The sequence below is a fragment of the Mastomys coucha genome, unplaced genomic scaffold (assembly GCF_008632895.1).
Source record: "Mastomys coucha isolate ucsf_1 unplaced genomic scaffold, UCSF_Mcou_1 pScaffold22, whole genome shotgun sequence".
In the NCBI taxonomy this organism is placed as follows: domain Eukaryota; kingdom Metazoa; phylum Chordata; class Mammalia; order Rodentia; family Muridae; genus Mastomys; species Mastomys coucha.
In genome coordinates, this window is record NW_022196905.1 from 136,424,346 (window position 1) to 136,444,398 (window position 20,053).

Genomic DNA, 20,053 nt, shown 5'->3' on the forward strand with positions numbered 1-20,053 from the left:
CTAAAGGTATTGGAAGAAAAATGGCCCCTACTCACTAGAAAGCCCCTACTCTGAAAGGCTCCACATGGCCCTCTCCAGCTCACACAGTAGGTGTCTGTGTGTCCAAGGAGATGTCGTACTGAGAGCTAGCCCCCTGTCTCTGTTGGCACTTCCCATACCAAGGACATAAAATCTTCAGGGCTCCCACATTCCAGATGTGCTACCAGGCCCAAGGACTTGGGAGGCAAGAAGAATGGGACTGAATCTGGGCTATGCCCTGGTTCCCCTAAAGGTAAATGCTGGGGAAGAGACAATGAGAAGGAGGTGGGTGACTGGAGGTGAAGACCAAAAAGACACCCTTCTCTTTGAGGTATAATAACTCCACCCCTTTGTCTGGCCACGTGAAAGACAAGATAAAAAGCTCAGTCCTGCTTTCCCAAGCATTCTGAGTATCCACAGACACTGTGTTAGGTAAGGAGAGGCCCCTGTTTCAAGACAGGCAGTTCATTTAGTCCAGAGGAGACCTGTCAGTTTCCTAATGGGCAAGAACCAGAATGGAAGCCTGTCTCAGACAGCACCCTGAGAGGCTGTTTTTGTCTGCTGTCATGGTGTCACCCCTGATAATCCCAGCAGCTAAGTTTACTTCCATCTGCCACCTGAGATTGGCTAGGAGAGAGGCAAGAGTTTAACTGCCGAGACCTGGTGGCTCTCTGCTCAAGTGACTGTAGTCCGAAGCACAGCATGAGGGTGGGATGTGTGCCGCTGGCATCATGATTATGCAGAACTACTTATATTCCCGAGACCATGAATTTAGCCCTGGGTAGGGACGCTGAACTGTAGGCTGTGCCTTACTGTCTTAGTTAGGGTTTCCATTGCTGTGGCCAAAATATAAAGCAGCAGACCAGGTGTCATTTCATTGGGGCTGGCTTACAGTTTCAGAGATTTAGTCCATTGTCCTCATGGGGGGAACATGGCAGCATACAGACCATCATGATGCTGGAGTTAGCTGAGATTCTATAGCTTGGTCCGAAGGCAGCATAATAAGATTGTCACTAGGTGTGGCTTGAGTTTATAGGACCTCAAAGCTCTGCCTCCACAGTGACACACTTCCTCCAACAAAGCCACACTTACTAATAGTGCCACTCCCCATGGGCCAAGCATTCAAACACATGAGTCTATGGGGACCATACCTATTCAAACCACCATACTTACCCACGTCTCAACGCTTTCTGAAGGGCTTTGGCAGTGGTAAAACTCGCATGTAAACATCCACAGTACTAGCTCATGCTGGGTGATGTGACCATGGCTCACATGGCATCACAGAGCAGTGTGTGTAATAAAGTTTAGTCCCTGTGCCGTGAATCTTGGATACTGAGGAAACAGATGTTAATCTCAAAACTGTGCCTTAATGTGACTTGTACAACATTTGAGTTTGAAAGACAAGGCATACAGATTGTGCAAAGGGTCAGGGGACACTTCCCATAGTGTGGATGAATTTCATGTCACCCACAGAGACAGGGGGAGAGAGCTTTCCAGAAGGCAAAGAGAAAGTACCATTTATTAATTGTCCACTATGTGCCAAGACTGTTAGATCGCTGATGGCAATTCAATGTTCACAAATGGTCTCAGGGGCTCTGATCTCCATTTTTACAGATGAACCAAGTGAAACCCATAAAAATCAAATGACTCACCCTGACTGGTAATGATGGAGCTACATTTAAATTCTGCTTGGCCAACCCCACAGAAGAGGCTCAGGTTGCTCTGGAAGAGTGATGAAGGATGTGGGGGAATTCAAAGAGCAAGTCTGGTCTTGATGCAGGATAGGCCCTGGCAGGATGGAGACAAGGGTTGGGACAGAGGTGACATCTGCAGGAGTGGGTGGGGCCAGATACATTTGCATATAGGATGCTAGTTCCAGGGACAGAGTTTATGATCACCAATCACCATCATGATAGGTTCATGATAGATCTCCTCTGAGTCACAAGATTCCCTGGAGGGCCTCGAAGTTCCTCTTCTGTTTGCAGAGTGCAGACCTGGCTTCCAACCTGCAAGGTTAGTTCCCTGAACCTCTTACCTGTGTGCTTCCTTGGTGAATGGAGTCCTGGTGACACCTGGTCTGCTGCAGGCCTCTGTGTCTCATCCTCCTTCACTCAGCTTCATTTGTCTCAAAGCCAGTCTGGTCCACCCAGCCACACATCACTGCACACTGCTCTCTGTGTTGAACAGGGCTCTCAACACAGGTAAGGCAATGGAGGGAGCATCCTTGGGAAGCGTGCCATGTAGCCCCTTATGGGACACGGCATCCTTACTCTGTGAGCTGGTGAATGTGATCTCAGCTTTCTCTGTTCTATGTTCAGGGAGTGTCCTGCTTTTTCTGTTTTTAACTAATTTTACTTTAAAGTTTTTCTTCATTCTTGAGAATTTTGTGCATATAATACAATGAAAGATGATCATGTTTATTCCTCCAATTCCCACCATATCCCCCACAACATATCCCTCCAACACACACACACACACACACACACACACACACACACACACACTCCATTAAGTCTAGTTGATGCTGTTCATATGTGCATGGATGTGGGACCATCCACTGGAACATGACAATCCCACCAGAGGTCAAAAAAGAATGATCCACAATCCTCTCCAGGGAAATCAGCATCCTCTTATGGTCTCTGAGACATCTGTAATGTGTGTGGTGCACATATATATACTCAGGTCCATACACATATACATAATAAAAAAAAAAAGATAAATCTTTGGGCTGGAAATATGGCTGAGTGAGTAATAGCACTTACTTTTCTTGCAGAAGACTGGGTTCAGTTCCCCGAACCCACATCAGGTGACTCTCAACTGCCCATACTTAATTCTTAGGGATCTGGCATCCTCTTCTGGTCTCCATGGCACCTGCATGCACATAGGTGCACAATATACATTAAATAAATAGATAAATAAATATTCCTTCCTTACCCCCAGCAACTGCCAAAAGCTCCCCAGTATGGGGTGGTCGAGCTTGGAGATCATTGACCCCATCCGAGCTGACATTCTGGCAAGCTTGATCTTATGCAGATAACCCCGGCTGCTGTGAGTTCCTATGTAGCAGCCATGCCATGTCCAAGAGGCAGCACTTTACAGTGCTTCTCCCTACCCTCCAGCTCTTGTGTTCCTCCTGCCTCCTCATTCACAGTGTTCTCTGAGGCCATGAGTGAGGCTATGGATGTACAGTTTAGGGTTAAACACTCCATCTTTTATTTGTAGTACTTGACACGTTATTTCCCCCACCCAACGTTGACTGTTGCCCTCTGCAAAAAGAAGCTCTTCTGACCAAGGCTAAGGGAAGCCCAGGTCTGTGGGTATAAACATAAATATTTAGGAGACGCTTTGAAAGCATGACCATTTAGGAAAATACAACTGTAGGTTCTACCCTAGGGCCGATGACCTACTCAGCTCTGGACTTTTGAGCAGGATAATAGGATGAGGCATAAGACTCTCTCTTGGGGAGCAGGCCTCAAATCCAGTCCGAAAGTGGTTAGACACCTCCATAACATCTGTGCTACAATTGACATGGGGCACATCTTGTCTGGCAGGTCAGTATGACAACATGTGGCATGTACCCTCTTCTTTTACCTTCCCAAGAGGGTTTGGAACAACACTATCCCCATAATGTGTTCATTTCTTTGGCAAAGTGTTATTGAACATTTCCAGGTGCCAGGTACAGTTCTCAGTGCTAAAGGGTCAGGAGTTCCTGAGGTTGCCCTAGCCTCATCTTTTAGGGATGCAGAATGACAGTGTCTCAGTGTATGAGGCTGTGAAATTAACAGGGGACAGGCAGGCATTTATCACTGAAATCAGACACAGTAGCTTCTGGAAATCCGGGAACAGGTGGATGTAGTTTGTTTGAGCAAAAGCTGTCCCCAGAAACCACCCCAAAGATTATTCTAGGCAGTGGGCCTGTGGGGGGTCTCTCTGTTAAGCTGAGTTAAGCCAACCAAGACCTGGTCGCTGCTGGTAAAGCCAGGCCTATAGGGGTCGAAGAATTGGCAAGGCCAGACTGTTCCAGGGGTTTTGAGTGGAGCATCCTTTGCAGCTTTAGAGAAATGCTGTTATCTAATGTATTCAGAGGCAAGGGAGCACAAAAGTACTCTGATCGTGGTAGCTACAAAACACAGCTCTCACTTCAAGGGATAGAATTTATTCTAAAGTCAAATATGAGTGAACATAGGCCAGGAGCACAGATCCAGACTACCTCAAATACCATGCTCCAACGTGGTAACAAGTCCATGAAGTTTTTATGGTAGCACAAGGAAAGCCCTAAGTCAAGACGATTTAAAATACGTTGTTGGAAACTGCAGGTGGGCAGTTACACAGAGTGGAGGAAAGCTCTGCTTCAGCTTCAGATGCTGTCTGAGGACATTCTCAGCTTCAGATGCTGTCTGAGGACATTCTCAGCTTCAGATGCTGTCTGAGGACATTCTTAGCCTTTGGGTGGCTGTGGAAGCTAGAGGTCTAGCTGTATCTTCTGAAAGGGTTTGTGTAAAAGTCACGTGGATGTTAAGTCATACCCAGAGGTGGACATTGATGGCTGCTTAGGGGACTAACAGGAGTCCAAGATAACTTCCTCCCAACATATGACGTCCTAGAAGTTCTTCTAAACAGTCAAGCAGCCTTGTAGAATGACCTTTCCTTTCCTTTTCTTTTCTTTTTTTTCTTTATTTCCTTCTTTCTTCCCCCCTTCACCCCAGAACTTTAATCCACAATGGTTTCTGGAATTGATTATAGTTTTTTTTCTAAAGAACAGAACCCTGTCTTTGAAGCCAGCATTTCCTTAGTGGTCCATTTCCTTCCTGCCTAGGAACTGCGTCCCTAGTGCAAACTGGACAGTGTATGCTCACCCTTGGTGTAGCATGGGCTCAGCACCTGGAAGGGAGAAGGACTCTATGGCATGTCTAGCTAGGGTAGGGCAGAGACATCAGAAGTCCAAGGAGGTTGATGGGCCAGGACAGAGCCCTGACAGGAACCCTAGGGAGGAATGAGGGGCAAGCTTTGCTCTGGATACATTAGAGCTAGAAGACAGCTCTTCCCCTGAGCCCAACCCCAGCTCTACCCCTCCATCCTTGGCCTAGGTAAGCAGTCATTTACTGTGTAGCATCTTAATAAAGAGGTATTGAATGTCCTCTGGACAAAATTGTCTCACTGGCATCTCCCTCAGTGATACTGTCTCTCCCAGGGCACCATGGCAGTCTAGTGAGCCCTAAAAGGATCTAGTAGCTGTATCCACTGTCCTGGTTGCAGGGAGACCCTACTGAGAAGGTCCCAGGGCAGAGGGAACATCTATCTGCCTCTCTACGATTCCTTAGTCGTTACACAGACAGACTGACAGACAAACAGACAGGCTCCCTGTAGTCACTGATTTCTTTCCATTGCAGGCTGAGGCCTTTCACCTCCTACAAGCTGCGACTGAAGGCCACCAATGACATTGGGGACAGTGACTTCAGTGCAGAAACAGAGGCAGTGACCACATTGCAAGATGGTGAGCAAAAGCCTACACAACACAATCACTTCCCATGGCTGTGTGAAGGCCTGAGGGCAACTTCCTCCCAGAAAGAGCCCCTGCTCCTGTCCAGAGCAGAGAGGAGGGGGTCACCAGGGAGGGCGACAAGCAGGGGAAGTCCATTAGTAACTGACAGCCTGGGGTGTTCCTACACACCCCATGGTCATAAATCAAGGCCCCCCGGAGAGCTTCCAGATGGAATGGAACTTGCTTTGATTGGTTTCCAAAACCCTCGTCCATTAGAAATTGAATAATTAATGGAGGTCGTTAAAAATAAATGTCTGTGGGTAGCTGGGTCTAAGCAGTTTCAAATTTTCCCCAAAGCACCAGGTGGCTTCTTCACCCCCTTCTGACCTCAAAGGCACTGGGCCTGAAGATACATTGTCTCGCCAGCAACCTGTTCTTGGGTATGGGAAAGAGTGCGGTAAGCCTCGGAAAGCACTCCATCAGACATGATAACCTGACAAGCCTGATGGGAGGTAGATACTGTGTAACTCCCAGATCAGCCTCAAAGCCCAGGCACTTAGTGCAGCCACCAGGGCTTTGTGGTAACTCCCAGAAAGCTCTGTCTTTTCCATTTAACGCTCCAGTGCAATGGTTTCCAAATGGGCCAGGTCCCAGCTGCCTAGTCCTGTGACCTCACATCATGTGTCGTTGCCCCTCCCCCTTCCACTCCCATACCCTTCAGAGCCTGGAAGTTTAACATGTACCACATAAAGTTTCAGGCCACCTCAGGAACTAGCTCAGGGGTGAAAGTGAGCCATTGCAGCTTCCCAGCACTCAAGATGTTTGATGCAAAAACAAAATAAAAACAAACAAACAAAATGATCAGCTCTCACCTCAACAGGAATGGGAAATACTTTACTTAGGAGTCAAATTTGAGTGACTATGGTCCAGGGAAACACGGATTCAGGTTGCCTTGAATACAGTATTCTAACATGAAAACAATTCCATATAGTTTTTATGGTAGCAGAACAAAGGAAATTTTAAACAAGAACAATTTTGAATTTATGGGTAGAACAAATTGGTGGGAAGACACAGGTAGGTAGGTTATGGTGAAAGACCCCCAGAACTGGGGAGATCCTTACTCAAGTGTCTGGACAACGCGACCACCCAATGACTCACGAGAGACCAAACTTGCTGCAATCACATGAGGTTTATTGGGGATATCGGTACCGGGGTCGATCTCATGACCTTGCCAGTCAGAGGAGTTCGACCCCGGGGTCGATCTCGTGACCATGCTGGCCAGAGTTCGACCCAGAACACAAGAAGTGTTGGGTATTTAAGGGAAGCTGGGAGCGGAGAGAGAGTTACCAAGGAAACAGAACATAAAAACAGTGGAAAATTTCAGAGGGACCTGACCCAAGGTGTTCAGTTAGGGAGGGGAACATATTCATTCTAGGAATGTAATCTCCATCTACTGGTTGACAGGGTGGAGAGTCTCATAAACCACTAGACCTTCATTCTTAGTTCCGCCCTCATAGTGGATCATTCAGGAGGGGCAGGTATCAGGAACCAGAGCCCTGAGGCTCTGGGTTAGCAAAGTTCCTGGAACTAGCTACTCCACCTTTTTTTTGGCTTGTGGCAGAGGTTTTCCATGCCCCCTTTTAGGTAAAAGTTATACATTATACATTCTAAGATTCTCCAGCCTTTCAATGGTAATGTCCGCTTTAGACCTCAGACTTACCTGGTGACATTTTTAGTCTTTGAATTAGGGAAACTGGGATCTGTTTGTACATTCCAAAAGGATTTACATAACAGTCACAATGGTGTTAGATTGCACACAATGGTAAGCAATCTATGGCTATTTATGGACTAAGATAGCCAAAGGTAATTCAGCTGCCTGACCTGTAGCATTCCAACTTTCTAGGGTCACAGAAGTTGTAATGGTTAATGTAGGTCCAGTTTTTTTTCCTGAGAACTTAAGTTAACAAAGAGAATTTTGCTGCAACCCCAGCATCCATCCATACTGTGGCTGAGTCCACTGGGTCTGGTGCCTGATGAAAGGGACTCCAGGCTTCCCTGAATCCCTGCAGAAATGAATCCCATGCACTCATCCTGAGAGTTGATGAGATCCTGCTTGCAGCTATAGGGGCCAAGAAGAGCAGAGCTCAGGAGAGAAGCTGGGACCTTGTACAAGAAGCTGGGTGAGCCTCCGCCCAAGGTGCCTGGCAAGGCAGGTGGGAAACAAAGCACACACAAAATCCCTTCATTCACTGCTGAGAATATGTGGAAGGGAAAAGGCTATTAATAAACCCATTTAAAACTGAGGGTTTGCTGACTGAAGAGAGAGCCCAGTGGGTAGAGTACTTGTTGCTCAAGCATGAGGACCTGGGTTCAAATCCCCAGCTCCCATGTTAAAAAAAAAAAAAAAAAATCTCAGCAACATTTGTAACCCTAGCTGGGGGATGGGGGTGGAGGTGCCAGGGCTTAGCTAACCAGAGAGTTTAGCCAAAGTGGAGAAACTGTGGGTTCAGCAATAGACTTTCAAACTAAGGTAGAGAGCAGCAAAGAGATACCCAGCCTCCACACACTCCCCTGAGCACCAGCATGAGGCATAAACATGTACACACGTGCATAGAGCCTACACACGTCTACACAGGAGAGGGGAGGGGAGGCAGAACAAGGGTAGAAAGTCGGCATCAAAGGAAACCTAAAAAAAAAAAAACCAACACACATTCATTTTTATCTTGCATCAGACACAATGGAGAGAATATTTGCAACAGTGCACTAATTCTTAGAAGAAAGAAACCCAGACACCCAGCAGGCTGCTTTCATTGTTGGGTTATCTCTGACAAACAGGGAGCACTGTATCCTGACAGGCTCCTAGCCCTCAAGGAATAGGCCATTTCTGAAAAGCTATTCAAGGACCTCTCGAAGCTCCCCAGGCCCCTTCTCAAGCCTTTGATATTCAAATGGAGCTTTTGAGGCCCCTATCTCATCATCTTCCTTGTCTGAGACTTTCAATTTCCCTTTGTGGGGTGAATTTGCTTTGTGTTTGTGGCCCTTTGTCTCCCTCTGTCAGGTGGAGATTGACTGGCAAGACCAACCCTACCTTAGCTGTCAGAGGGAGGGGCTTCTGATGACTCTGAGTGGCATTTTCTTTTTAATGTGTTAGAGATGGAATCCAGAGCCTTGCAGGTGCTCACCCCAGCCCCTTACTGGGGGATTCTAAGCAAGGGTTCTACCACTGAGCCACACCCCAGCCCCTCACTGGGGGATTCTAGGCACTTACTCTATAACTGATCCATACCCCCAGCTCCTCACTGGGGGATTCTAGGCACCTACTCTATAACTGAGCCATGTCCCTAGCCATTTTTGGTTTTGTTTTTATCTTTGTTTTGTTTTGTTTTGTTTGACATAGGGCTTCAGTTATGGCACAGACTGGTCTTGAGTTTGCAGTCCCTCTGCCTGTGCCTCCCAAGTCCCCAGGATCTTAGGCATGGTAGTCCATGATCCGCATTTTGTTTGCTGGTTGGTTGGTTGGTTGGTTGGTTGGTTGGTTGGTTGGTTGGTTTTTCAAGACAGGTTTTTCAAGGACTGTATAACAGTCCTGGCTGTCCTGGAATTCATTTTATAGACTGGGCTAGCCTTGAACTCACAGACATTCACCTTCCTGTGCTTCCTGAGTGCTAGGACTAAAGGTGTGCGCCATCACTGCTCAGTCCACATTTCTTAATAGCCTGATATTTTCAACTGCACAGGGTTCTTGGGATGGATAAAGGTCCACATTGACCACAGGCTAGTATAAGGTCTAGAGCAGTGGTTTTCAACCTTCCTAATACTACAACCCTCTGATACAATTCCTCATGTTGTGGTGTTCCCCAACCATAACATTACTTTCAGTGCTGCTTCATAACTGTAATCTTGCTATTATGAATATTATGAATAATTATGAACATAATCTTGCTGTTATGAATCCTAATGTAGATATCTGTGTTTTCTGATGGTCTTAAGCAACCTCTGTGAAAGAGTCATTCAACCCCCAAAGAGGTCGTCACCCATAGGTTGAGAACCACTGGCCTAGAGGGTGACACTGGGGTCCACCTGTATGGCTAAGTGTAGATGGCCTGGAGGACTCAGAGGAGAATCAGCCAGGGACAAGCCTGGGATGTGAGGTAGACAGAACCTGATACACATATGCGGTAAAGGAACATGCCCAGTCCTGTCTAGCTCCATAAGCACTTATTGAACTGGCTCTTGTTGGCACTTGGGCACAGCTAAGGAGACACAGAGGGTCAATTTGGTAGATAAGGGAGGACTGTGCGATCTAGAGAGGGCAGAAAGGCCATGGGGAGGAGGCCTCCTATACCTGGTAAATGGCAAGGGTTCTGCTTTGGTCCAAAAGCAGGCTCAGCCATGGCAGGAACCAACCCGACCTTGTCGAGACCAGAACAGAACCACTGCAGCTTCCTGGCTCACAGCCAGATGCCGTTTGCCTTGCTGGTTGGCCGGCAGCAGCCTCCTCTCTACCAACAGTCACATCCATGTTTCACACTGAGAGCACGTAACCTCACTGTAACTACCTGGCTTGCTCACAAGGAATGAACAACTATCACCCACGGGTTCAAAAAATGCTGCCTGACTCCATACGCAAAGACATGGAACCCAAAGAAGGGACTTGGGCAGGAGCTCCCAGAAAACTGTGGGTGGCCCTAGGGGCCCGTAGGGGATTCCAACTCACCTAGATCCCCAGCATGATTTAAAAAAAAAAAGAAGTAGTACCATGTGGGAACCGCCCTTGTTACATTAGGCAGATAAGTGGCTGGTGAAGGTACCCGAAGAGAGGAAGGCCACCCCCACATCTGAAACCCTCCAGAGCTAGTCTAACCCTGTTTTCTTCCTTCTGCTGCCCCGCAGTTCCAGGAGAGCCACCAGGATCTGTCTCAGCCACACCACACACCACGTCCTCGGTTCTGATCCAGTGGCAGGTAAGAGTCAGGGGCACTCAGTTATTTCTGAAGCATGCTTTGGCTTCCTGGTTCAGTCAACCAAGACAACTGTACAGAGTCTACACACAAGTCGCACACATACCAAGTATATAACAGCCTATCTGAGTTAGACAGAATCTGCAACTGAGGAATGACAGCCAGAATCTACAGGAGAGAGCTGGCCAAGGGTTGGGGCTCCCCAAAGCCCAGCACTGAAGAACTAGGTGTTCAGATCCTGCCCTAAGACCAAGGGGCTTGCAGAACACAGGGATGAGAGGAGAGGCAGAGCTTCCGGCCAGTGAGGGAGATTCAGATGGCAGAACCTGGGGCTGTCCTGCTAAAGAGCAAAACGCCCTAAGAGCCTAAGGGAGAGCTGATATAGTGGGCCATGTGCAGAGAGCCACAGGAAGGCTTGGTTAGTCCAAGTTTGGCCACTGTGTGCTGGGGACCAAGTGGCATGAGACTGGTCGTGGTGTCAGGGTTGGTAGTGGTGTCAAGGGGAATGGCAGATGCCAGCATAAATGCAGAGACAGAGACAACTCAATGACTGTGCTGGACAGATTTTCAGTACCTTGACAAAATAACCTGGGGGGAAGGGGGCGGAAACAACACAAAGAGGGAGACTTATTGAAGTATCTCCATTTCTGTGAGTTACAGGTCATCCTAGAAATTCATTCTAAAAGAATTATTTATATGACCCAGTGAAGAGGGGACCTGCTGGGTGGTGGAGGCTTATCTCTGAGGGCCAAAAGGCCCAAGCTAGGGTACCAGTAAGAGCCTGAGGAATGAATGACCAGGGCCTTCTGGGTAGGATGGCCTAAGAACTGTGTAGCCATACCTCAAGCATGGTAGACAAGTCAAAGCAGAGCCCTAGGAGTACTAGAGCCTGGAGGCTGCACTAAGCAGAAATAGAAAAACAGGACCAGGCAGCTGGAGGAGCCATCCTACCCCCAAAGTGTCTGGGCCACCCAGCTAGTGTAATGGCCAGTGGCTCCTGTGGGGTCCTGATCATCCAATGCACCATGTTGTCTCTTGATACCTAAGTGTCAGCTTTTATCTCACATTAGCTACTTTCCTCCTAGCTGAGACAAAATATCTAATAAGAAACAAGTTAAGCAAGAAAAGAGAATATATTCAGGTTGAAAGTTCAAGGGTCCAGCCCATCAGGATGGGGAAAGTATTGCAGCAGGAGCTGGAGGCAGCTGGTCACATTGTATCCACAGTCAGGGAGCTGGGATGTCATGCCCAGCTCACTTTCTCCTTGTTCAATCCAGGACCCCAGTTCATAGATACCATTAGGGACTGTCTTCCTGCTTCATATAACCGAATCTAGAAACTTCTTTACAGATGTGCCCAGAGCTCTGTCGCCTATGTGATGCTAGACCCCATCAGGTTGGCAGCCAGTACTAACCCTCACAGGTTATAACACTGGCACTGAGGTGCAAAAGTGGGGTCAACCTAATGGAATCTGATGCTGTCAACTTCAGGAGGAGCAGAGAACAGGACTCTAGCAGTGACGGTCCCTGCTGGGAATATTAACAGCTCCCCTCACCTGACTTCCTAGTGACAGGTGCCTTTCAAGGCCATAAAAAGGTATTTCCAGATGTTTCTTGGTGACACTGGCAGCTCATTTCTGTGCAACCAGCCTCTGGGTTCACCAGCATATGGGGGACAGGACAGAAGAAGAGAGAATTAGCCAGAGTCCCATCTACCCCGATATATCTAGGAGCCACCCATGGCAAATAGCAAATGGCCTTGACCTCAGCATGCCAGGGGCCACTGTGAGCCTACTGAGGCCTCTCTGGACAGCAGGTGTCATGGAGGCTCATCTCTGACATTCTACGTCCTTACTCCCTACAGGCCCTGCTTCAGCCCTGACTTGGCATCAGGGGCTGTGATGGGAGGCCAGAAACATTCCTAGGAGAAGTTTAAAGTCCTGGGTGCTGGACTTCCACCAACATGCCAGGGAGAGGGGAGAAAGAACTGGTTTTTGTTTTTCCAGTTGCTGCTAGGACCAGGAACCCAGCACCACACTGACACCTGCAGCAGCCCAAGGTGGTCTCTTAATCTTTTAGGGATCTCAACTCAAATAAAGCCAGCCCCTTGGCATCAGTGTAGAAAAGAATGTCAGGACCAGCCAGTGTGAAGCAGAGTTGGAATCTATTAAAAGGTGAAAGAAAGGCACCAGGCAAAGAACCAGACACACCTCAGAGTGAACATGGCTTCCCAGAGAGGACTCCCTGTTCAGTCTTCACTGTGTCTATACTTTGGAAATTCTTGGAATTCATTGCTTAGAGAATTTCTAAGAGGCCATAACCTCCCCCACCTTAGCCCCCCTCTTTGATAATTGAGATCATAAGAGGACTCCAGAGATGCCTTGGGTCAGACTGTAACCAAATAGAGTGATATGGAGCCCTAAGACTGCAAGGGAGTTAGGACTTGGTTGAGGTATTTCTCTTGTTTGTTGTGGTTTGGTTAGGGAGCTATTTTGTTTTGTTTGTATTTGTTCATTTACTGTCAGTGGGGTTTCTAGTGAGATTCCTGGAATACTGCAGGTTACACCTGAGAGGAGATGCCTCAGGCAAATTAGGAGATTTGCCTTAGGCAAATATTCCTTGGGTCTGAATCGATTCTCAGCCAGTGAAAGGCTTCAACCAGACTCTGGGGTGAAGAGATTCCTTTTCTTCTCATGCCCATAATTCTCTCTGCCTTGTTGACTGCCTCCACTCCTACTGTGCCAGATTCTACTAGAAAATTAGCATTTTATTTGTAGCCGTGGCAGCTGGCCTGCCAATAATGAGATATGCATCTTTTCCATAGAGGCAGAGAGTGCCCTGGGCAGGGTGCATCTTCCCCTTTGAATAGTTACTGTGGCTATAAGCTGCTGCCAGTCCCAGTCCACAGCAGCACAGGTGTCAAGCCTCCTCCGTGACTGCTGGGCAGCCCGTGAAGTGGCCCAGAGATGCACCAAAGGAACTTGGCATATGTGCCCATCAGCTGTGCCCTCCAGTGTCCAATAGAACAAACAGATTTCAAAAAGCCCAGAGCAAGAGGTGGTCAGTCCAACGTACTGTAGAAATAAATGCCTGTCAACCAGCAGGCAATTGAAACACAATTAAAATTATGAGTAATTTAGGAAATTGGAGACTGGAACAAAGAAAGAGAAGCTGGGTTTAAATATAGATTCTCGTTCTCTCCCCCTCCTACCCCCCACCCCCCATGAAGCACCATGAAGCATCTCACCTGTAACCTTTTGGTTTTTTAGCAATTTGCTTTTTTAAAAAAAAAAATACAAACATGGGCTGTAATTTGAAGGCTGTGGAGCCTTCATCAATGCCTTCCCCACTGTGAGCTGTTGGGCTCCAGGCTCCTTAGGGAGCCGATCAAACTTTGCCTTTAGTAGGGTCCAACTCTACTCGCATCCTAGGATGTGAATATGTGTCCCAGGTGGGGTCATGTCATCTTTACAATGAGCACTGTTTGTCCCAGGGCAGGAGACCTCTAAACTGATGACAACATTGACTTTTGCCATGAGCCTTTCTGTGCACTAATCTCCCACACCCACCCTCAAGCCACTCTGATACCGCAAGGGGGTTGTTTGGTTATTTTTCTCCTTGCTGTGACAAAACACCTGCCAAGAAGCTAACTTAAGGGAGGGAAGCTCTGACTCACAGCTCTAGGGTGCAGTGGTCTAGGGCCATGGTGGTAATGGCATGCCAGCAGGATCTTGAACACTTGCTCTGACTCACAGCTCTAGGGTGCAGTGGGCCATGGTGGTAATGGCATGCCAGCAGGATCTTGGTCACTTGCTTGCATTGCATGCACTGTGAGGAAACAAAAATGAATGCTGGATGCTGGCCTTCTTCTTTATAGTGAGGAGAGCAGCTCATGGGATAATTCAGCCCACCTCAGCACACTCTAGAAACTTCCTCACAGACATGCCCAGATGGTTACTGGCAAAGGAGAGACCTGCCCACCTCTTGCATAGGCTCGGGGACTCTTTCTTCTGTGACCATGACGGCAGCCAACACAAAAGCTATGGGGCTTCAGGCATGTGCAGCTGAGATCTCAGGGTTTATTTCCTCTTCTTTCCTCCTGCACTTCAATGCACAGAAGCATGAGAAAGCAAGGGAGAGGAGGCTTCTAGCTGTGCATGAGGGACAAAGAACACATAACAGGGGACAAGGAAGAGAAAAGGCCCAGCCTGGGCAAAGACTCAACTGTAAAGTTTCTGCCTCTCCTGATGTGGATGTGTTATGTTCCCCCAAAGTCTAATGGGTTGCACGCTTGGTTCTGAACACAAGTAGCCAGCTTTGGAGCTTCAGAGAGATGGTTGGATAAGGGATCTGACTAATCTCTTGATGGATTCAGATTTGGAGCCTCATGCTCTCATAAGACCCTGAATCCTAGGTTCCTGTTGTACTGTGGAGAGAGTTTGGCTCTGTAGCCTACCCCCCACCTAAGCAAAGAGTAAGCACTGAGTAGAGGCCAGCAGCGGTGGGACCCAGCCCAGCCCTGTCAGGCAGCTTGAAGGAGACTTACTTTTCTCATTGCTATGAGATACCTTGCCAAAGCCACTTAAGGGATCACTTCATAGTGAGTCCTTCAGGTGGGGAGGCCTGGGCAGCAGGAAGTAGCCTGTACCATTTCTTCTACAAACAGGAGGCAGAAGCAAATGAATGCCTCTGCTCAGCCCTCCTTCTCACTTATGCAATCCGGGCTCCTAGCTAGGGAATGTTGCCACCCACAGTGGGCAGCAGGTTTTCTCACCTCAATTAGCCTAGTCAAGATAGCTCCCCCCCAAGCATGCCCAGAAGTCCATCTCCCAGGTGGTTCCAGAACCCATCAAGTTGGCAGTTGAGATTAACTACCACGGAGGCGGCTTCTCTCAACACAAGTCCCTCCCTCCACTCAGTTCTGCCAACCCCTTCTGCATCTTTCCCAGGGCACCATTCTCCTGTGCAGTGGGTGATGACGTCCCTGCATTTGAACAGGGACTTTGAAAAAGCCATCCCAGACTCTAAGTCTTCCACTGGGCTTTGGATAAGGGGTAGGCAGAGGAAGGAAGCATTAGAAAGAGCTTCCACGACTCTCTGAGTTCCTGTCCATGCAGATGGCCAGTCTAGGGTGGAATGACAGGTGATGGGGTCTCCCTGCTCTCTCGCATGTTCAGCTCAACCCTACTAGCATTGTCTGAGCACCTGCCTTACCTATGGCATGACTGGTATCCTGTAGGAATGTGGAACTGAGCACAAGACGACAGAGCCATTCACCCTGGGACAGGAGCTGGGCTAAGAACTTCAGGCTAAGGGCTTGGAAAGACCAGACTCCTTCCAGAGAGGCTGTAAGGCATGGCCTCAGTGTTGAAGCAGATGAGAAGGCCACAGTACCAGAATTTAAATCTAGAACCTGAATTGCCCATTCTTTTGGACCCATGAGTTCTGGGGAACTACCGTGCAGGCACTTAGAAAGAATTCTAAGACTGCCCATCTGACTTTCACCACGATGCTCTACACAAGCTGTCCTTGAGTCTGCAGACTCACCAGGCCCTGACTGAGTGATGTCCCTGCCTCACAGGAGTTGCCCATGGGCAGGTCTGCACTGGCTGCAGCCTCTGGGGAATCTGCTGTCTATGTTTATGTCAGTCAGCATCTTGAACTGTAACAAAACATCGGAGAGAGTTAAGGTAGAAAGAAAAGAGGTTGTTCATTCCACTCACAGTTCAGCAGGTGCCAATCCAAAGTCAAGGACTTGTTGGTTAGAGCCTTTGTTGAGAAATGCATACCAGAACAAAATGTTCCCCTCAAAACTAGGAAGTAAAGAGAAAGAGGAAGATACTGGGGTCCCACAGTCTCCTTCAAGGGCACAACAACCCACTAGGCACTGCCTCCTAAAGATTCCAGCTTGGAGACTGTCCTAGTTAGCATTAACAGCCTGGAGTCACTGAAAAGAGTCTTAATTGACTGTCTTTATCACTCAGTCTGTGGGCCCGTCTGTGAGGACTCCTTGATTGTTAATTGATGTAAGAGCATTAAGCCTGTTTGGGCAGCTTCGTTTCCTGGGCAGGTGGTCTTAGGCTGTGTAAGAAAGACAGCAAGGCAGCAGACAGCATTTCTGTTTCTGCTCCAAGTCCCTGCTAAAGTTCCTGCCCTGACTTCCCCAGTGATGGACTATGACCCAGAAGTATAAACTAAAAAAGCATTCTTTCTCCCCCTGAGTTGCTTGTGACCAGAGTCTTGTGTCACAGCAATGGGAAGGAAACTGGGGATGGGTAGAGGCCTTGAGCACACACCCTGGGGGACACTAATCCAGACAACAGCGTACACTTGCTGGGAGGGCATACAACTTGACTCTGGGAGCTTCTGCCACCTGGCAAATATGACCCCACTTAGTGCTGGTCATCATTGTTCCTTGAGGGGAGAGGCTTGGCTCTTCTCCCTTTGCATCCCTGATGTGACTAGAAACATCTCAGCCTTTCACGCTTCCTCTTCCAAACCTCAGATTGTACACTCAAAGGCTGTGGGCGGGGGGAGGAGGGGCAGGGCGGGGGTGGGGTGGGGAGGGCTGCCAACAGCTGCATAACCACATTACATCCCCAGCAAGGGCATTTCCGTTTTCCCAGCATCCTGTTCAGTTGATATTTTGAGTGACTAGAATCCAGTCCTGCCCACTCTCCCACCGTTCGTCCCCAACCTGTGCATCTTCTGCAGTATTAGCCAGGTTTTAGCCATCTTCCCATTGGTATGATCCCAGACTGACGGGCAGGCTTTGAAGGTGACCCTTGAGGAGAGACTGCTGGGCTGGCACTTACAGAGCCCAGCAGCAAGCTTTAGATGTGCCCACTCACCCTCCCTTCTTGCCGATTTGAGTCAGCCCAGATCCCAGAAACGGGAGCACATGCCATCTCATCTGCCTAGACAGAGTCCTGCCATCTGCACCTCCCCCCAGCGTGAGTGAAGACAGTGCCAGAACCTTCTGCATGCCCACATGGTATTATCTAAACTGCAAGAGCAGGCTCCTGCCGTAGCAGTCAGAGTCACTGAACAGGGACACGAATCTCCCTGCTTCTTTGTCAGGGACCTAGGATAGGAGGGCAAAGCTGCCCCAAGGTCTGGAAATCCTTGGTGTCCCTTGCTTGGCAAAGGGCTTCTTATCCATGCATTGCTACAGGACTGGTGCCTGTGAACACAAACAGCTGTTCAGTGGACTTAGAGGAGACTCTTTCTAGACAAGTTCCCTGACTTAGTCTCTGGATCATTCTGGAATTCTACCATACGGAGAACATCACAAAAGCTAGACAAGTTCTGGCCTGAAGTCTGCATTTTTCAGCCAGGCTGCTGAGGATAGATCCTTCTTCTTCTTTCTTCAATACAGCAATGGCTCTTTCATCCTTTCCTGTAGACGTTAGGAGATATCAGAGAACTGCCCCGTGCTCTCAGAAAGCGCTACCTTCCGGCCTTAACAAGGTGTTAGAAGATGGGGCAATGGTTCAGTAATGCACTTTCCTTACAAGTACAGGGACCTGAGCTCTATCCCCAGAACCCAGGGAGAAGCCAGCCCTAGTGCCATGAGCTTAAAACCCTAGCACTGGAGAGGCAGAAACAGACAGATCCCTGAAGCTCACTGGTCAGCCTAGCCTACAGGGAAAGCTCCCAGCCAGTGAGAAACCCTGCCTCAAAAACAACAGGGTAGACTCCTGAAGAACAGCCAAGGTTGTCTTCTGTCTTCCATGTGTATATACACACACAAACAGCACCTGCATGCAGACAAACAGCACATAAGCATACACACACACACACACACACACACACACACACACAGAGAGAGAGAGAGAGAGAGAGAGAGAGAGAGAGAGAGAGAGATGTTCACAGATTCCATTTCCAACAGCATCTTAAGTGCTCTATGCACACGCTGTGCTCCTAGCCCATAAGTGTGTGTTTGTGGTTGTCAGCCATGTCACCAACATGTGTTCCTGGCTTCCCAGACCTCTCAACTTGTACATTAGGGAGTAGAGCATTTGACCACGCAGCAAGTGTTAGTTGTCCAGGGCCTATGAAAGCAACTGTAGACCCTCTGGTCTTTGAGTCTGTGTCATAGAAACTTGACAACAGGGTGTCCCAGGAATGGTTCTTACACACATTTCATAGCCGTCAATTGGTTCTGGAGGCCAGAAGTCCAAGGCCAGGTGACAATAGATCACTGCTCCCTTCAGGAAAGGCATGCTCCTAGCACCTCCCAGTGTCTTGAGGTTGATAATGGCCATTTGTGTCCCTTAGTTTATAAACATACCACTTGAATCTCCCTCTCCATATTCATGTGGGATTCTATGTGTCCACAAGTCCAAATGTCCCCCTTCTATAAAGACAGCAGCTATTGGACTAAGGACCCCCCAAATCCAGTGTGATTTCCTGTTAACTAATTCTATCTGGAAGAAAAAAAAAAAGAGGCCCAAATAAAGGTGCTGTTTGAGGGTGCTTCTCTAGTCTCCTTACTGTTTCTAGGTTCGCCCAACACAGAGAAGCTCCCTCCTCATCTGTGCCCACACCTTGCTCTCCTGCCTCACTTTGAGGAGTTGAGGTGGACATAGGATAAGAACCCATGTCTTCTTGTATCAGCTACGGTTCTCTAAAAGAACAGAACATAAAATTAATATTATTAGAGTGTCTGGGGTCTCGGTAGTCCCACAATGGCTGTCTCCTGATGGAAAGGCCAAGTATCCAGTCGTTGTTCATTCCACAAGACTGGATGTCTCAGCAGCTCTAATCTGTTGGCTGGAGTCCCAGCAGATTCCTAGAGAACTGCTGGTCTTCAGTCTGTGCTAGAATCCTGAAGAAGTAGGTTCTAGTATTAGTGAAGGAATGTCTCAGCAGCAGAGTAGATGAACTTGCTAACAAGAGTAAGGCCAAGCAGGCAAAAGCAAATGTTTCCCTTTCACAGGTTCTTTTATGTGGAGAGACCACCAGAAGCTATGGCCAAGACCTTGAATGGGTCTTCTCACATGAACTGAGGCAACCAATAAAATCCTTTACAGACATGCCCAAGTGCTTGGATTTTAGTGGATTCCAGATGTAATCAAGTTGGCAGTTAAGATTAGTAGCCATCACAGCACACACAAGGTCTGAACAGGGCTCCACAGCTGTCTCTGAGCCCTTTAATAATCTCAGATCTTCCCTCCATGTGTGTGAGTATGTGTGAGTGTGTGTGGTGTGTGCACATGTGCAGGTATACATACACATACATACATAGAGGCCAGAGGACTACCTCAGGTGTACCTCAGTAGATGTTGACAATGACTTTTGAGACTTGGTCTTTCACTGGCCTGTAATTCACCAAGCAGTCTAAACAAGCCCCAGGGAACTCTCCAGTCCTCCTTCTCCCAGGGCAAGACTACAAGGCTAAGACCCTGACGAGCCTTAGCTTACCGGAGACCCCCCGGAGTGAATCACATGGTGCCTGGTCGATACAAAGAACATGAGGATTTTTATTTCAGTGCCCTGAGGCCATCCCTGACCCTCAGGAAAGAAGGTGACCCCACACAGCTTGTTCAGTGAGCTTTTATACAATTTTCAGGGCAGCAGCCATTAGACAC

The 20,053-nt window shown here is 48.2% G+C and overlaps 1 protein-coding gene and 1 long non-coding RNA gene across 2 annotated transcripts in view; one reads left to right on the forward strand and one right to left on the reverse strand.

Moving 5' to 3' along the window:
* Sdk1 (sidekick cell adhesion molecule 1) overlaps window positions 1-20,053 on the forward strand; it is a 976,484-nt gene that overhangs the window by 886,181 nt on the left and 70,250 nt on the right. The window contains exons 31-32 of the mRNA XM_031338568.1: window positions 5,409-5,512; window positions 10,394-10,464. Of these exons, the coding sequence (XP_031194428.1) occupies window positions 5,409-5,512; window positions 10,394-10,464 (175 nt within the window). The remainder of the gene's footprint in view (window positions 1-5,408; window positions 5,513-10,393; window positions 10,465-20,053) is intronic.
* Window positions 1,526-16,241, reverse strand: LOC116068687. The gene is made up of 2 exons (XR_004109661.1): window positions 16,184-16,241; window positions 1,526-2,889 (listed from the first exon to the last, which is right to left on the reverse strand). It is a non-coding gene; the product is annotated as an uncharacterized LOC116068687 (long non-coding RNA).